Genomic DNA, 19,522 nt, shown 5'->3' with positions numbered 1-19,522 from the left:
TTGGGTTTTGAGGAGGGGAGTTACGCAAACAAGCCCTCTGTCTCCTAGGAAAAAGCTCTACCCAAGTAGGGGCAGGGAACCAATCAGAATTTCAGTTTTGGGATGTATATAGAAAATCAGGCAGGCAACAGCTTGTATGTCCAGAGAAACTCTGGTATTGATTGGGGCCAAAATGATGGCAAATGGCTTCCATAGATGTCTAGGTAAAGAACTGGTAAGGACTGGGGATTAGGATGCCGTGACCAGCAAAAACAGACCTGAAGTGGGGAGGGTGCTGGGTGAAGCAGAGTTCCTCCCGTCTGAGGCCAGGTCACGTGCTGGGTCCTGTTCTGAGATTTCTGCAAGAGACCATCTTGCCTTTTTCCTTGGGCTACTGTAAGTTGGTATCTCCATCTAGGGCACCTAAATAAAGTAGATGCTTTTTATTTAGCCCTGTGAGGTAGGATCCCAGATCATCCAAGTAGGAGGCAGAAGGGGATTGGGTAGGGTTTTTGAGAAAAAGAACATTATTGTGAAAAGTGAGAGAAACAACTGACAAGGAAACAAGTGCTGAGTGGCAGCGAGGGTCCAGTTAAGGCTGGAAACCATGAATTTACAGCAGCAGCATTCTGTCTAGCTGTGGGATTTTTCTCTAGGAATAGGGTTATAGGAACCAAGATGCTGGCTATTTGGAAGGGTCCAGGATCACCTGGTAAGATAGAACAGTGAGGCAAGGGATCTAAGCCTGTGGGCTGGGCAGTTTGCTGTGCTACGCTAGGGTTCTAGTCTGAGAAGGGAATGGAAGGGTGGAGTTCCGATAGCGAGAAAACTGTCAAGGGCTTGTGAAGCCCTTGACAGTGAAGATGCGGGAGGAAGTGACCAGGAGGCCAGGAGCATGTGGTAAAAGAGTAGGATGTTCAATTTAAGATTTAGAGGTGGAAAAGGTTTGGATTGTGTCAGGATTGTGAGTGTGGCCTGGAAAAGGGTGGCTAATTTGAGTTCTATTGCCTTTGTACCGCTGACTCATTGAGGTGACAGTAAACATTTCTTATCTCAATATTACTCTATAACAGCCAAAATAGAAAAAAAAAAATCAAGTAGTAAGCAGAGTGTTTATTTTTTTTAAAATTACTTAAAAAAGGTTGTTTACAGAGATGTGGATTTATATAACTTGGTGACAACAGTTTTAAAATGTACAGGCTATTTCATATTATTGCACTTACTCTTTAATATATAAGGCATTTTACTTTACATAAATAAAGGATAATGTATAATATCATACAAAGTTATGGTGCCAATTAAGTCAACCATCAAACTCAATGAGATGTGTGTGGGAAGATGGAAGTGGAACCCAGCCTACTTTAATCTTCATGGTATATTCTTGCAACTACGATTTACTTGTTATAACACATATTTACCCTCATAGCTTATTGTGAATGACTGACCAGTTAAGAAAAAAAAGAAACAATGACAGTTTTAGTAGGACAATACCATTAGTGTTCACTTCAGGAAGTGTGGGAATTTATTAGGCTAATTAGAAATACTAGTCATGCCTTGAACACTGAAGACAAATAAACAGCTTTCTATCTTAGGGTCAAAGACAGTTTAGCTTTTGCTTCTTCCCTTAAATTTCAACTGTCGGCGAGGGAAACCTTCTGGCAAGATGTAGTAGCAGTGGCTGATGACTTTAGCATAGTGTATGTGGTAAGCCAGATATGAGGCTTAAGGACTTGCGGAAGGAGACCATTGCATTTGCTCCACATTGCACAAGAAATTCCTGTCTGTTCACGTAGGGCTGTGCGTTTCTTATTATTAGGCACAGCTGTAACAGTGGAGGCAAAAAGCAGTTTTCAGTGTTGACTTGAAACAGTCTTTCATTTAGGCAAGAAAGCAGAAACCACAAAACTGACCCCAGAGACTGAAAAAACAATCAATCAAGCATGCACCTTGCACTGACTTCCTACAGTATCCTACCTGTAACTGTAGTGAAAAGTAGAAGTAAAATCAATAAGACCTTTCTAACTAACTCCTGTACTATATTTTCCTTTGTATTGCCGGTTGATGAGAAATCTGGACTCAAGCCAGCTATTTCTCTCTCACGTGAAGGACCTCTCTAGGCCGACTTCGAAGATGTTTAAGTGGGATTGGTCATTCAGAAAAATGATGTACAAAGCTGATGGCTAAAGCCCCTGCATGAATCTCGGGGTCATAGCCATAGACCCAAGCTGTAGGTTATTTAAAGAAGTATCTCCAACATAAAATTTTAGTGTCATGCACACAGGTATGGCAAATGCACTCTCCACTCATATTCTCAGGACTCAACGGGTTGGTTTGTGCCACTGAAGACCGGGCTTATAACTACATTTCTGCTCCTTTACCTTGACTCACCCTGTTTCTCCTCCTCTTTATGACCCGATGAGGATTTGGAATTTACCTAAGAAAATAAGGTACAGTATGAGGAGAGAACAGCCAACTATGTGACGACGAACGGAATATCCAATGGGAACAGCTACTGGGAAGCAGCTCATGCCGCCAGAGGAGTGGCCAGAGTGAGTTTCCCGAGCAGCGTGAGTCACGACAGTCTTCTGTAGGAAAACATTTTTGGCAAAAGGAGGAAGTTGCAAAGCAGGAAAACGAAAACAGCAAAAACTTAAGTCACTGCAGTTGTCATACTAGGTCAGGAAAAGAGATCCAATACTTACTTAGAATGTTACATTTCTTAAACATGTTGGGAAAGAGGAAAAAAACCAACCAGTCTCCTAAAAGGATTCCATTAAGCTTCTCTATTTGGATTGGAAATATATTGTCTGTAAATCCAAGGACACTTAGAAAGATACTTGATTTCTAAAGATTAGTTTAAATTCATGGTTGGAGTGCATAAAATACAGAAATGGAAACCCAGTGACTGTGATATTTTTGCCTGCTCTTGGTACTGACCAGTGTTGAATTCAAGCACTTATCAAGACAGGTTCAAAAACTAGTTGTAAGGTGCTTTTAGATGTTGACCTTTCTGCTCCCTCTAAGCAGTGAAGCTCATGGCTATTTAATACAGTTTATCAGAAGTGCTATTCTGTAAAACAGCCTTATGGCTTACACTTTTGAGATAGAAAATGATCAATACTTCATGGTGATCAACAACCTATTGAGTTCAACTCTGCATACGTACATTATACATTACACTCACTAAAAAATACTCTATTTTGCTTTTTCATTTTTGGACAATTCCTGAGCTCGGCCTAACAGGTCATAATTCATTTTTTAAAGTCTCATTCTCTTTTCAGGGTAACATATACAGACCTACAGCTCCTCCTTCCACTGAATGTACCTAAAAGCATTCTGTCATTTACTTACAAAATCATATAAAATGATAGTCCTCTCAGGTGTGACATTTGTGTCCCCCTCAGACTTTTAGTTCCCTAATCACCAGGATTGGGTATGTTGGGAGAGCTGGCAAGAAGGAAGCAAAGGTCTAGCTAAGTGTTTCAAATAAAGAAGGGTGTGTCACATCTTGTATCCCCATCAGTCAACATAAAGGCAGGGGACAGGCACTGGAACGAAGGAACCCTCCCGGCCTGGGTGATCCAGGTAGAAGGCTTCTGAGTTAATTTCATTGCTGTTGCACATACAGTTAAGTCAGGCTTCATGTGTAAGCACAAGCTTGGAGATTTTTATAGTCCGTGTCTAAACCACAGTCTTGAAGACTGTGGTTTAAAGAAGTCACTCTGGTTTCCTAAAATTCATGAAGAATTTCTATGCTTTCTAATTAATAACTGCACAGGTCCTTCTGGGACAGACTTCATAATATTCCAGGCATCAAAGTGCATGAGCCCAACCAGAGGTTTCCCATTAATAGCAAGAATTTCATCTCCAGCTTCTATGATTCCAGCTTGTTCAGCTGCACCACCTGCGAGAATAAACACAGAATAACAGAATAATAGCTTGGCAGTTTCACAGTATTCAAAAATCCTAAGTAAACTAAAAACTTTTAAATGATAAAAATATCTAAATAATATATTCTTGAATAGAGAAATATTTCTTAGAACACAAAAAACATATATCCATAAAAATAAACAGGTCTACATAAAACAATTCAATTCTAGCCCTTCCCCCCGCCACCCCCTAAACATAAGCAAGATAAAAATAACGAACTGACAGGGGGAAGATATTTTCTATGTATTTAATCAACAAATGGTTAATATCCAGACTAAAGAACTACAAGTCAACAAGAACAACACAAAATAAAGTTGGGCAAAGGAAATCAACAGCTGAAATCCATACAGCCAGCAAACACAGAAAAGCAGGCTCAACTTTTTTTTTTTTTTCTTTGAGACAGGACCTTACTCTGTCACCCAGGCTGGAGTACAGTGGTACAGTTTTGGCTCACTGCAGCCTCTGCCTCACTGGGCTCAAGCGATCCTCTCACCTCAGCCTTCAGAGCAGCTGTGACCACAGGCATACACCACCATGCCCAGCTATTTTTTTATATTTTTGGTAAAGATGGGGACTTGCCATGTTGCCCAGGCTGTCAGCTTCTAATTGTTAACAGATACTGGCTGATACATGCAAGTTCGGAGAATCAGTGATTATGTGCTCATTAGTGACCATGGGGACTACTTATAGAGTTTAGCATGTTCACATTATAGCTTTGTCTAGCTTTGTATGAGCTCTGGAAAAAATGCAAGTGTAAACCCTCCATTTACATTCTCACACATAGACTTCTAAAGGTATACCAGCTATGGAGGCATCTTATGGGAAAAAATGGCATTGAAAGAAAAATTCCCAAGTGTGAAAATAAAAATATTCTCAGAAATTTTGATTAGACCTCAAAAGGCTGGGCAGATGTATCGATTTCATCCTAAATTACTGAAGGTCGTTATTGAAATAAATATTATGTCATAAAAATACAGCTTGGAAGAAATCCACCCAAGGACAAGAACATTTTCTGTGGTTAATGATAGAGGCAGTTACATTAAAAGAGAGACCTCACCAGTATCAGCCCTGTAGTGGGCCCCAGGAGAATGATTTGGTCCCCAGTCCTTGCTTTTCTTGAGATACACTTTTGGAAGGACCAAAGAACCAATTATGTTTGTCTTAGCATAGTAGCCAATGTCCTATTCTAGCATATTAAATAAGGCCCTCTGGTTATGTGAAACAAAATAATTTTGTGTGTTCACTTGGGCCTCAGGACATGGGAGGTTCCAGGCAACCAGAACAGCCTGACGCACACTGAAGGAGCAATCACTGGGTTTGGTCTCAAATCTGTGACTTCAGCCAAGTTACAGAATTCTCTAAACTTCAGTTTTCTCATCTGCAAAATGGTGATGATATCTGTCTTGTTATCTTACTAGGTTGTTAGAAGGACTGAACGAGATGAAGTAGTCTTCTAGGACAGGGGTCCTCAACCCTTGGGCTGCAGAGTGGTGGCAGGAGGGCTGCACAGCAGGTGAGCAGTGGGTGAGTGAGTGAAGCTTCCTCTGTGTTTACAGCCTCTCACCACCACTCACATTACCACCTGAGCTCTGCCTCCTGAGATCAGCAGCAGCATTAGACTCTCACGTGAGCGTGAACCCTATTGTGAACTGCGTATGCGAGGGATCTAGGTTGCATGTTCCTAGGTTGCGTGTTCTTATGATAATCTAATGCCTGATGATCTGTCAGTGTCTCCCATCACCCCCAGATGGGATGCCTAGTTGCAAGAAAACAAGCTCAGGGCTCCCACAGATTCTACATGATGGTGAGTTGTATAATTATTTCATTATATATTAAAATGTGATAATAGAAATAAAGTACACAATAAATGTAATGCACCTGAATCATCCCGAAACCATCCCCCACCCAAACCTTCACCGTGGAAAAACTGTCTTCCACAAAACCAGTCCCTGGTGCCAAAAAGCTTGGAGACTGCTCCTTTAGGAAGCTTTCAGTGTTGTACAAAGAAGAGGTTTGCCAGCTTTTGGACTTTTTACACAAGAGATAAATAAATTCTCTCGTCTAAACACTGCTATTTTGGATTTCCTATTACATGAGGCCAAACTGAATCTTAACAGATTTGAGCAGGATATGTCTCTCTCTCCAGTTACATATAAATTTTTTTAAAATGTCTTTTTTCCCAAAAAGGTCTTGCATGGCTTTTAACACATTCTTAGGTTCCTTACACTTATGATGAATTGGTGTCACACAGTGCGCAATCTGCATTTGGTTTTTTTTTCATTCAACACTGTTTTTGAGCTGGTCCCAGTTAATATATAGAGATGTAATTTATTTTTTCAACTGCTATTTAGCTTTCCTTTATATGAATATATTTTATCATTCTGCTACAGATAGAAATTTAAATGATTTCATAGCTTCCATTTTCCTAAGCACTGCTAAAATTTTCCTTAGAGATTAACCAGTAGATACTTGCATGAGAAAAAAAATGAGTGTTTTCCTTTCTCCACATCCTTGCCAACACATCATCGTATGAGATTTTTTATTTTTGGCCAACTTGATAGATTAAAAGAATGATTTATAATATTTCTAATTTTCATCCAATACATTTGAGCATCTTCCTGTGTTTCTTGGCCACCTAGGTTTTAACTTCTGTCAATTTTCTATTGCTTTCTTTACCCAAATTTTCTCTCTTGTATTTTTCTTACTGAATTATATAGTTCTTCATATATTCTGGAATTTTCTTTTTTTTATGGAGACAAGGTCTTCCTCTGTCCCCCAGGCTGGAGTGCTGTGGCACAATCATGGCTCACCACAGCCTCGACCTCCCGGGCTCAGATGATTCTCCCACCTGAGCCTCCTGAGTAGCTGGGACTATAGGTGCGTGCTGCCACACCTGGGTAATTTCTGTATTTTCTGTAGAGATGGAGTCTCGTCATGTGGCCCAGACTGCTCTTGAACTCCTGGGGTCAAGTGATCCGCCCACCTTGGTCTCCAAAGTGCTGGGATTACAGGTGTGAGCCATGGTACCCTGCCCATTCTGGATATCAACCCTTTGTTTATTAAATATATTGCAAATATCTTATAATAACTTATTTTTGAATATGCTTATAAATTTTGCCATATAACAAACATTTTATATGTTTCTTTTTTTTTTTAGATGGAGTCTTCTCTGACCCCAGGCTGGAGTGCAGTGGTGCGGTCCTAGCTCACTGCAACCTCTGCCTCCTGGGTTCAAGTGACTCCCCTGCCTCAGCCTCCTGAGTAGCTGGGATTAAAGGCATGCGCCACAACACCCAGCTAACTTTTATGTTTTTAGTAGAGATGGGGTTTCACCATGTTGGCCAGGCTGGTCTCTTAACTCCTGATTTCAGGTGATCCACCCACCTCAGGCTCCCAGAGTGCTGGCATGAAATCCATGATCCATGAGCCACTGTCCTCGGCCCTGTATGTTTTTAAAATGTGTTTTTCTCTTATGTTTAAGAAATTCTTCTATGATATTTAAAAATAATGGTTATTACTGATACATAGAAAATTCTATTGATTTCTGCATGTTAATTGTGAATTCATTGTTCTTTGCAAACTATTTATATTGGCTTGACATTTTCTTAGATTTTTTTCAATCAGAAAGAACATATAGGAAGACAATTTGTCATTACGGGCAAATAATATTTCTAATTTTTGTACTTAGCTTATTTATTGCTGAGTTATTTGGTAAAATGATGAAAGAGGAACATTTTGGGAGCGGCTTAAAATTGTACTAGTGACAGTGTACACTGCAGCTTCATACAGGAGCTTAAAAATAACTACTTTCTAATTTTTTTCATAAACTCCCTGACCTTAAAGAAAGCTTTAGAGATACTGACATTTAGTTCCTTTATTATTCAGGCGGGGTTGCGGTGGCTCATGCCTGTAAATCACAGCACTTTGGGAGGCTGAGGCGGGTGGATTACTTGAGGCCAGGACTTTGAGACCAGCCTGACCAACATGGTGAAACCTGTCTCTACTAAAAATACAAAAAGTTAGCTGGGTGTGGTGGTGCATGCCTGTAATCCCAGCTGCTTAGGAGGCTGAGGCACGAGACTCACTTGAACCTGGGAGGCAGAGATTGCAGTGAGCAGAGATTGTGGCACTGCACTCCAACCTGGGTGACAGAGCGAGACTCTGTTAAAAACAAAAACAAAAAAACTTCCTTATGATTCAAATGCTTGTTCTGTAATAGTCTTACTCAAGAAATCATTCAAATGCTCGTTCTGTAATAGCCTTACTCAAGAAATCAGTATTGCTATATTGTTTTCTAATGCTTGAGCTAAAAGACACAGGAAAACAAAATGAACAGAAAAACTGTACTCATGAAATTACTCTGTAAGTATGAAATACGAGGTAAGAAGATGAATCCTGACCTGAAGTGATTCGCCTGCCATAGCCTCACAAAGTGCTGGGATTATAGGCATGAGCCACCGTGCCCGGCCAGATAATGAAATCTTTAGACTCACTAGTTTCCAAAGGTGGGATCTGCCATATAATATTCAGAAATACTTGAATGGCTTTCCCCAAGAACAAAACCACGGGCTTGCACATGAGAGCATCTAAAGCGCTAGTCTGTGGGACTGACACTTCTCTTCTCTATCCATTTCCACAGCAGTTTTCATGGATTTGGGGCCAGATGCTAGAGACAAAGGCTGAGTTGTCCAGGACGTCATATTCTTGCTTTGCTGGAGACAGAGCAAAGCTAGAGATAAGAGATGGAGACAGATGACAGGATGTCATCTCTCCTGTGGCGGCTTCTAGTGTGGGGTCCCCAAGCCTGGCCTCTCCAGCTGATGTGCTGCTTTAGTTGGTGTCTGCCCTGGTCCTTTGGTTCACAGGCTCACATGCTTTTTTGGGTTGTGTCCCCTTGGATTACAGAGGTGATGTGTCCTGTGACCAAGCATGGAGGCGGCCACTCCTGCTCCCCTCAGGAGTGTCTTAGAATACTTCCACTTTAGCTACCCTATTGAATGACAGGTTAGCTGGGTGCTGTTTTCAGGTGATGGACATTTTCCCTCAGTCCTCTGAAGGTGTTGCTGGCTCCAGGCATTCATGCGGCCATGCCATTCTGATTGTTGTACACAGAGAGCAAACTAGAATTTTCTCTTGGCTTTTTAGATTTTCTTCTTTATATTCTGAAACTTTATTATATCAAGGTTTCAATTTTATTTTTTTTTGGAGACAGGGTCCTACTCTGTCACCCAGGCTGGAATGCAATGGTGCAATCCTGTTCACTGCAGCCTCCAAGTCAAGGGCTCAAGCGAGCCTTCTTTCTCAGCCTCCCAAGTAGCTGGGATCACAGGTGTGCACCACTCTGCCTGGCTAACAAGGTTTTTGTTTTTGTTTTTTTGTTTTTTTTTTTAAATACATTCAGACTGTTTTGCCCTTGATGAGTTTTTCAGTCTGCATAGTCCTGTCATTTTTTCACTTCTGGAAAATTCTTAGTCATGATTTCTGCAAGTATTTCCTCTCATTCAATTTTTTCCTTTTGGAACTCTTTCTCTCATTACCTTTTTGTAATAATCTCTTTATTTCCCTATACTGCATTTTTTAATGGTTTCTTCTGTTCTACTTTTACAAATTCTATCTTCACATGGATTTAGCCTACTTTTTACTTTTATTCATTAATTTAAAGATATATTTAACTCCATTTTCACTAATGAGGGTATATCTGCATTTAGTTTTTACTTTTAAAGAGGCAGGGTCTTGCTCTGCTGTTCAGGCTGGCATTGAACTCCTGGGGCTCAAGCAGTCCCAAGGAGCTGAGACTACAGGCATGCGCTACCACGCCCAGCCTGCATTTTGTCTTTTTTTTTTTTTTACGTATTTGCTTGCTTCTTCTGAATACCCTCTTGGTCTTGTTTCATGGGTAACATTCCTGCCTCTGTCATGAATGGGGTGTCCTGTTTTTCGGGTCTGCTGGCAATGGATGTTGCCCTGTACCCTTCGTCTGAGAGCTTTCTGTTGAGAGGGCTCTTATAGCCGAGTTGCCACATGCTTGCCTGAGCCTGGTTCTCCTCCTGCTGCTGCTCTTTCAACTTGAACAATTAACTTAATGAGTCTGAGGTTTTCTCTTTACCCTGGTACCACAGGTTCACACGTAACAGAGACCTGACTCCTGATTTATGCGTGTCTTCTGCTTGCTCCAGGGGCTGGGAGCAGGCAGCCTGTCCTGGCTGCCACTCGAGTAAAGCAGACCTGTTGTGACCACAGTTCACTGGCAAAAGAGCAGGTCCCAGGCCTCTGCATCACAAGATGCCTCGCTCCGCCTGCCCACAGGGGTGCTGAGCCCCTGCTCCTGGGTGGGCGCTGAGACCCCAGCCTCCAGTGCACATTTCTTTCTCATCCTCTGCTTCCTCTGGGCCCCAAGGATGTGGCCCTGCTGACCACAGAGGCTTCATTTCCACTTTTGAGCCACAGAGGTTTTTTTAAGCGTAACTAGACATTTTTTTAAAGTTTTTTTTCCTATTAACACTACAGGTCAAGAGTTGGGAGAGGCTTTGGGATTACTGTGCAATTGTAGAAATAGCTCAAGGTCATTAATTAGATGGTCATTTAAAGAAACAACAATCCTTAGCTAAGAAGAATTGATCTTGTTACTTGCTGACCTACTTATTGTGTTACATACTGTAACTTTAAATGGGTTTCTGGATCTACTTGTAAGTGTAATTACATATCGATATTGTTCATACAATTATACTGTTAGTATTATTAGTACAATTATGAGTATGTATATTTACCAAGCATTTCAATAATATCTACCCCCCATCTTTTTTTTCCCCACAAAGGCTGTGCTTGGACTGTATTACTTTCTTGCAGTCTAGCATTTACAAGTCTAGCATTTTAAGTCAATGAGATCTTGGCCACTATTAAGTACTCCTGACTGGCAAGTCTGCTGGTGTTACTTAGTGTGGTGTGTTCACATCAGAGACAGGGGCCCAGAGTGAGGAATGGCTGCAATATAAGGGTCAGGGACAGAGGCTCTGGGGCCAGACCGCCTGGGCTGGAGCCTGGTTCTGCCACTTACAGCTGTGTGACCCTACGTGCCTCAGTTTCTCCTTTTGTAAAATGGGGATAATGATGACACTCACCCAATAGGGTTGCCTTGTGGATGGCTCGAGTTAATACGTGTCCATACAGAATAAACCTTGTATGTCACAAAGCATTAAAAACAAAAATTTTAGATTTTTAAACAAAAAAATGTTTAGATTTTTAAAAACAAATCTCATTTCTAAATGGAAGGCATGTTTTTCATTGAGACATCCATGGAAAGATGACAGCTGAGAGACGGCTGACTGAATTGTCTAGGACATTACCTTTGTACACTCTCTTAATGACCAAGGGCCCATCTCCCGTCACAGATGATTTTCCCCCATCCAGACTCAGTCCCAGCCCAGCCGAGGTCTTCAGCACTTCAACACACAGAGCATCGTGTACAGCCACACTTCTCCCTGCAGCAGCAGTGTGCATCAAGATAAAAACGACAGAGTTGTTCGTCATGCCATCTGTCCAAGTCCCTGCGGACGCATCGCCTCCAGCCCCATGTACTTCTGGCACCCACTTCTGGCACCCTCAAGTCCCATCTACCCTGAGTACTTACAACAGCACTTGAGCCCAGTAGCACTGTTGGCCTCCCGACTCTGGGGCTGCCCTCCTGGGCTGTGTTGCTGCTCTACTTGCATCCTTTGTTCTGTGTTTTCTGCAAGCATTGGCGAATGCTTTCATGCCCAAGCAGAAATCCCCAGAAGGCAAAGTGCTCTTGTTAAGCCCCCCACACCGGCTGTGCACTTCTCAGTGAGGACTGAAGTCACACTTTGGGACTCCAAATTTGATTTTCTGCCAACCCTGGCTGCTAATGGCAGCAGAACATCACCCTTTGGTACCAAGACTTGGCAGCACCAAAATGCCCAGCCTCATGTGAGACTGTTAGAATGGACTCCAAAGCCCCCAGGAACCCAGAGAGCTTCCTGCCTCCCCGCTCCTGCCACTCCTGCTCCTGCAAAGGGAAACCCTGCCCCTGGCAATGGCTGTCTTCACAGACACATTTGGGGTTGCCTCCACTGGCATCTGGCTCCACTGTGAGGAGATGTGTTTCCATGGTGATGCCGACTCTGTGCTGGTTTTGGGAAGGTGGGCTGGGTTTGAATCAGGATTGTAAACTTGCCTCCTTGTACTTTCCTCCCTTGCCTATCAGCCAAGGACGTCAGAGTTGACTGCAAAGGCACACTTAGTTGATTGGGAGGCAGAGGAAGGACCACAACAGACGGACTAAATTGCCTGCTTCCTGTGGTCACTAGGTGTGAAGCCAAGCTAGCACTGTCTCCTTCGGACATAAAGGCCAGTCCACAGTCATGGTTTAAAGAAGGCCACTCCACAGGGCCTGAAGGATGCTGTCAGTGTATGGTAAGTAATAACCGCTTAGGACAAGGTAGACCTGGGTTAGGGAGACTAAAGAACAGGCAACTGAGCGAGGCTAAGCCCTCCAGGCGCGCAGCATTTGAGAGCTCTGCAGGCTCTGCTTCAAGGCCAGAGGCCCTGAAGTTGCTGCAGGAATACTGAGTGATTATAAATGACAGAAGGACCGTCCAGATACGAGTTCACCAGGCTTAAAAACTGGCAGCTGTGAGGATGAAGTGGTTTCCTTTGACAGTTTACAAGGATCCCACTGAAAATCCACCAAGCGGTCAAGACAGTTCTGGGGCAAAGGCAAGCATGACAAGATCTGATGACCAAGGTGCTTCTCTGCATTGGGGAGGGCCTCAGCCCTCTGGAAGAGGGAAAGTGAAATGACACAGAAGGAAGACCGGGGACATGACCACGGAGGCATCTGGACAAGAAGTGTTTCTCATTTGTTAAATGGAATCGGAGCCATTTTCAGCAGGGACTACAAACAGCTCTGGCCCACAAGAAAGCCAAGTTGTAGAAAGGAATCCAGCTACCCTCATCAGGGAGAGATGTGGAGAAGGAACGAAAGGCCTCTCCCAGAAGGCAATGCCCAACCCATACCCTCTGCTTTGCTCTCTCGACTAAAAAAAGACGTTACCCCTGAATGCCAAGACGAACGGCACTCCAGACATCTGCAGTACTTAACAGGGCATTAAACAGCCCGCACTGCAGAAACAGACGCTGTACGTGGTTCTGAGGCTCTGAATATGGATGGCACATAGAAAATCTGTTTCTAAACCTCTTCCAGTGAGTTATTCTTAGGTGACTAAGGCTGCAGTTTCTGTTTTCAGACACAAAACACTCTTGCCCCCTCATTTCCTTCTGTTCTTCTAAACCAGGAAAGAATACAACCTTGCTGTTTCCCAAGGATAAATCTTAGTTCTGGAATTTCTCCTTCAATGCTGATTGCCCCATCACAGTAGTTTCCTGTTTTCCTTACCAGCCCTAACAAGAGGGTGTGAATATAAAAGAGATTCCTTCTTAGGACACTTAGGGAAACTGTTATGCAGTTGTTTTAAATCTTCCACAGTATAGCCTGAACTACTGGGGGAATTTTTCTAATTTTCTAATTTTTTCTAATTTATTTGTTACATTGCTTTTGTAAGAAGCATCCAAACACACTAGACTTCGCTACATTTAATTTTTCAGATCTAGAAGTTAGCTGTTACTTCCCTCCATGTTCAACCAGAATCTCGTCTTTCTGCAGTAGCTCACACCCTGCTGGTTGTTGAAATGATCATCTTACCAACGGCAGGCTCCAGGGGGATGGTCTTTCTGGACAGCAAACCCTTCCCATTGGCTGTGGGAGGCTCCTGCCGGGCAGAGGGCCTGGGCTGATCCATCCCTTTCTTGATGACCACGAGGGCATCTTTGTGCAGCTGTGCCTGGTGCAGAACCTTCAGGACATTCCCGTGGGCTAAGCCAGCCAATGAGGCGCCGTTGACTGACAGAAGGAAATCCCCTCGGTTCATAGTCCCTTCCTGAGAAGCCGCCCCCTGAGAAAACACCCTGTGGACCTGGGACGAGGAAAAGAAAAGGAACAAAACCCAGATCCACTTATGATTTCCAGTAAAAGGGAGAAAGTAACTAACTGCATATCTGTAGTAAAGTAACCTTTATTTTTTGAGAGGGAGTCTTGCTCTGTCGCCCAGGCTGGAGTACAGTAGTGCAATCCCGGCCTCCCAGGTTCAAGTGATTCTCCTGCCTCAGCCTCCTGAGTAGCTCAGATTACAGGCACACACCACTATGCCCGGTTAATTTTTGTACTGTTAGTAGAGATGGGGTTTCACCATGTTGGCCAGGGTGGTCTCGAACTCCTGACCTCAGGTGATCCACCCGCCTCGACCTCCCAAAGTGCTGGGATTACAGGCATGAGCCACTGTGCTGGGTGTTGTAGTAAAGGAACTTTCTAAGGACAATTTTTCTAAATCATATAGTCACTCGCTTTATAAAGAAACATTCAGTGCGGGGGATGGATCACAAATGTCAATGCCAGTGTCTCCACACATTTTTTGTTTTTAACTCAACTTCTTGTTAGTGTCTGACATGGGCCTGGCATCCAGGAGGCAATGGCAATACGAAGATGAACAAGGCCTGGGCTCGTGTGGTGAAGGTGACCCTCTGGATGGTCCCGAAGGCTTTTGAATGATGTAAAATTTTCAGTGACTGTTTTTGAGAAAGAAGTAATTGTATAAACAAACACAAGTTTGGCCAGTTGATTCTAATGTTCTCTACTGCTTAAAATATTTAGGTAAATTATAAGGCTATAGCGAATTGTGTTTATAGGGACTGAAAATGGCCTACACGTGTCAGCTCTGTGTTAAAAATGCTTCTTTGTCAACGAAAACCTTACATACTACTTCTCCCACTTCTCCCTTTTTATGTTGGTAGCTGGGAATGAAACCCAGCAATCTCTGAACCCGCTGATTGGAATTTGTGCCCTGATCACATTCTGAGGCTGCTTAAGGAGGGATTTTGCTGAGAGCCTAATGACTTTGTCACTTACCGTGATTGATTTTGGCTCCACATCTGTCCCTCCTGCCACACTGAATCCCAGACCTGAGCCTTCTTTTCTATTCAAGACTATGAAGCAAACATCTTCTTTATTCTAGTGAAAACAAACAAAAATTATCCTTTGAGCTGGAGCTGCAAAAAATTAAGAAAGAAAGGAAAACATATCTCCTTGTACCAAGAGTAAGGAAGCTCTGATGTCAGTCCTCTTGGAAGGGCTTTTCACTGCAGACCCTAAAGGTTCTTTGGCTCTCAGCCAGGCGTGGTAGCTCATGCCTGTAATCCCAACACTCTGGGAAGCCAAGGTGGGCAGATCTCTTGAGCCCAGGAGTTCGAGTCCAGCCTGGGCAGTGTGGCAAAACCCTGTCTCTACAAAATTAGCCAGGTGTGGTGATGCATGCTTATAGTCCCAGCTACTCAGGAGGCTGAGGTGGGAGGATTACCTGAGCCTGGAAGGTCATGGCTGCAGTGAGCCATGATCATGCCACTGCACTTCAGCCTGGGCGACAGAATGAGACCTTGTCTCAAAAAAAAAAAAAAAAAAAAAAATCATAGCACATAATTTGATCACGATGGGAATCCTTCATTCTATAATTATTTAAGTCTACAATTTAGCAAAGCCAGTCCTGGCGACAGCAGAAAGATAAGCGTCAGTGGCAAGAGGCAGGATAACAGCATATCGAGGCCATGTGTTTTCTACATCTCCCTCCCCATGTTCAGGTCATTGGATTTCAGGTGCAATTAATTGATGTCATAAAATAGAAAGCATAGCCGGGCGCAGTGGCTCAGGTCTGTAATTCCAGCGCTCTGGGAGGCCAAAATAGGCAGATCACCTGAGGTCAAGAGTTCGAGACCAGCCTAGTCAACATGGCGAAATCCCATCTCTACTAAAAAAAATACAAAAATTAGCCAGGCATGGTGGCGGATACCTGTAATCCCAGCTACTTGGGAGGCTGAGGCAGGAGAATTGCTTGAACCTAGCAGGCAGAGGTTGCAGTGAGTGGAGATCATGCAGTGCACTCCAGCCTGGGTGATGGAGTGAGACTCTGTCTCAAAAATCCCCAAAGTTCACTCCAACCAAAACCTAGACTGTCCTGCAGAACTTTTGGGGGAGTTAGGAGGTTGACTTCTTGGGCACCTTCAACCCTATGTGTGCTCACACATGGATCGATGGGGAGAAAGGTTGACTAGGCTTTCCAAACCAAAATGGGAATACGGAGCCCAGTAAATGGTCTTTATCCAGCTTCTGGGAGGTAACGTGATGCTGAAAATAGGAAAACTTACCAGGTATTTAAATGTTTTATTGGAGCAAAGAGACAATATTTGAAAATGAGGCCCTCCTGCATTCCAAGACAAGTCAAATCACCAACATTTCAATGTATTCACATTTTTTCCAGTGGTGTTTAGGGACACAGATATGCTAGGAGCTGTTTGCTGGGCCACATTTTGCCTCTGAGAGCCTCAGCACAGTCTCAGCGTGGCCAGATCAGCCATCAAGACTCTCCAAGGTTTGGGCGTGTTGAAGTCAGGAGGCCAGGGTTTTCAGCCTCGAATCTCTCACAGCACTGCCAAGGACACAGAAAATAGTTCTGTGCAGTTCTACTTTTACTACCTGCAAACCATACTCATTGGAAAAAGCAAGGCAGGAAACTTCTAGACTGAGGATGGCAGAGTAAGGATAGCCCTGCTCACCGCTCCTCTCTGAAGACACTGAGAAAATAAGAAAGGGAGAAGAATGCTGTGTTCTGATTAACAGGAATGGTCTTCAAACCAAACCACAACCCTGCCTCATGGTGAGCGTGAGGAGTAGCGGGTGAGGAAGGCCCTAGAATAAGCCCCCCTCGGGCAGCACTCTGGCATGCTGGCCATACTGCTGTTTGAGGTCCCTGAAGATGTACATCTTGCTTGTGGTTGGCTGGACAGTCTGGTCTTCTCCTTTGACATTTCCTCTAACACTAAAATGTATGGGGCAAAGGGGGCCTGGCAACGTGTGACCCCACCTGTGCCCCCTTGACTGGTCTCAGAGTGCAACTTTCACACATGAAGTATTTCCTTATTGTAATAACAAGCGGGAGGAGGAAGAGAGATGAGGGGCTATTCCCTCCTCTTACTGAAAGCGAAAGTGCTTAGCATCTCAAGACATTTTGCTTTTCTTTTAGAGACTGGGTCTTGCTCTGTCACCCAGGCCAGAGTGCGGTGGCGTGATCATAGCTCACTGAGCCTCAAACTACTGGGTCCAACTGATTCTCCTGCTTGAGATTCCCACGTAGCTAGGGCTACAGGCATATGCCACCACGCCTGGCTAATTTTTTAAATTTAGTCTATTTTTTTTTTTTTTTGAGAGATGGGGGTCTCACTATGTTGATGAGGCTGGTCTCGAACTCCTGGCCTCAAATGATCCTCCTGTCAAGGCATTTCTTAACTGCACAGACCCAAACCAGCAGCTGAGAATCAGAAGGGAGTGGAACCTGAAGGGACTGGTTCCTCTATTCCAACCTCTCGCCTCACATCCTGGCCAACTCCTCACTAGGTGCCAAGGCTGGTCCTTGGCTGAGAAACTGCACAGCCCCTCTCTGGGTAATATTTGAATTTCTGGAACCACACTCTTAGATGACTTCAGTGACCCAGGTATACTACCACTAAAGAAACATTCATATTTATTTCTCTAAATAGAAAATACTCATTCATTAGGGTTCAAATCTCCATAGCCCTAAGAAATTGATCTTCAGATTAGTATCCTAGATGTGAACCTATGGTTTCTTCTGTCAATGTTTATTGTCACAGCTGATTTACTGAAAGATTTTATCTGTAATTCCTTGTACTCCAGGGTTCAGATGCTCTTCTACAGGTGACCTTTGAACAACACGGGCTCAAACTGCACAGATCACTCACACTCAGGGTTTCTTCTGCCTCCTTGAGACAGCAAGACCAACCCCTCCCTCCTTCTCAGCCTACTCAGTGTGAAGATGACAAGGATGAAGCCCTTTATGATGAGCCACTTCCACTTAATGAATAGTAAATACACTTCCCCTTATTATTATTATTTTTAATTGAGATGAAGTCTTGCTCTGTCGCCCAGGCTGGAATGCAGTGGTGCAATCTTAGCTCATGGCAACCTCCGCCTCCCAAGTTCAAGCAATCCTCTCACCTCAGCCTCCCAAGTAGCTAAGACTACAGGAACCCACCACCATGCCCAGCTAATTTTTGTATTTTTAGTAGAGACAGGGTTTCACCCTAGTGGCCAGGCTGGTGTTGAACTCCTGACCTCAAGTGATCTGCCCGCCTAGGCTTCCCAAAGTTCTGAGATTACAGGCGTAAGCCACTGCACCTGGCCTCTTGGGATTTTCTTAATAACATTCTATTATCTCTAACTTACGTTGTTGTAAGAAGACAATATGTAATACATATAACTGAAGAAACTTGTATTAATTGACTGTTTATGTTATCAGTAAGGCTTCCGGTCAACAGTAGGTTGTTAGTAGTTAAGTTTCTGGGGGAGTTAAGAGTTATATGCGGATTTTCCACGGCATGAAGGTCAGCGCCCCAACTCTCATGTTCAAGGGTCCATCCACCGTATTTCAGGGCAAGGGCGGGACTACACCGATGTAACTCTTCTCTCACCAGCAGGTGGCTCCCTTGACTAGTTTATGTCTACAGTTAGGTGGCCAGAGGTACTTGAGGTCATTCTGCATTATTTCCAAGATGTCTAGCTCTGCTCTGAGGACTCTCTGCAAACAAACTCCACACATAGAAGTCAGGAGGATGGTAACTAGTTACTACTTGGGGGATGAAAACAGCGGTGACACCCATGTGGCACCTGAACATTCAAGACAAGGTCTAGCTTCTGAAGCTGGCTAGCAGCACATGAGGCCAAAGTCAGACTGAGCTGTGAAACTCGCAACCCATGGCAGTCCTCCATCTCCAGGACTTGGGACGGGCTCTCCTCGGCTGTCTGGGCGGGTGGCACATACCCGGGCACTCACGCAGCCGCAGTTCATGTTCCTGAACTGTGTTTCACTCACCTCTGATTGTGCTTTCGCTTCCTGAATGAGAGTTAGGATGGTAGATTTCGACCCCACTGACGATAAAACAGACTGTAATCTTTGCTGGTCCCCCGCTGAGACCAGAAGTTGATCCAAACTAAATAATATAAATATATTTGAAGAACATTAAAGAAAAAAGCAATTTCGTCATTTTATAAGAATGCATTTAAAATGATCTCCTTTCTACTATATTGCAGGTATTTTCTGTTTGTCATGCTTTTTTGGTCACAACTTCTATTCCAAACTAATGGAAGAATAAATCCTGAGTGCTGAACAGAAATGTCATTCACTGCCAATGGCAAAGGGAATTGCTATGAATTCAGAGATCCCCTCAAGAAGTTATGGGACCAATGCTGGAGCTTAACAGGACACTTCTGACATATTTTAAAATATTCAATACATAGGTCCAGGTGAAATACTTTTATTTTTATTGTTTTTGAGATGGAGTCAGCTCTGTCGCCCAGGCTGGAGTGCAGTGGCACGATCTCAGTTCACTGCAACCTCTACCTCCTGGCTTCAAGCTATTCTCGTGCCTCAGCTTCCCGAGTAGCTGGGACTACAGGCACCCGCCACCATGCCTGGCTAAT

At 43.6% G+C, this 19,522-nt stretch overlaps 1 protein-coding gene across 9 annotated transcripts in view; it reads right to left on the bottom strand.

Moving 5' to 3' along the window:
• Positions 1–1,077: 1,077 nt before the first annotated feature.
• Positions 1,078–19,522, bottom strand: part of PDZD2 (PDZ domain containing 2) — a 478,150-nt gene continuing 459,705 nt past the window's right edge. For 8 of the 9 annotated variants that reach the window (XM_015139787.3, XM_078004638.1, XM_015139788.3 and 5 more), the window contains 5 exons: positions 18,915–19,032; positions 14,888–14,989; positions 13,628–13,898; positions 11,253–11,387; positions 1,078–3,883 (listed from right to left, as the gene is read on the bottom strand). In XM_015139787.3, coding sequence (XP_014995273.3) covers positions 3,717–3,883; positions 11,253–11,387; positions 13,628–13,898; positions 14,888–14,989; positions 18,915–19,032 — 793 coding nt within the window. In that variant the 3' untranslated portion in view covers positions 1,078–3,716. The remainder of the gene's footprint in view (positions 3,884–11,252; positions 11,388–13,627; positions 13,899–14,887; positions 14,990–18,914; positions 19,033–19,522) is intronic. The other variant, XM_078004636.1, reaches the window with a different exon arrangement.

Source organism: Macaca mulatta, chromosome 6 (genome assembly GCF_049350105.2).
Source record: "Macaca mulatta isolate MMU2019108-1 chromosome 6, T2T-MMU8v2.0, whole genome shotgun sequence".
Taxonomy (NCBI): Eukaryota; Metazoa; Chordata; class Mammalia; order Primates; family Cercopithecidae; genus Macaca; species Macaca mulatta.
Note: the sequence above shows the minus strand (reverse complement) of the source record. Positions and strands in the feature narration are given on the sequence as shown.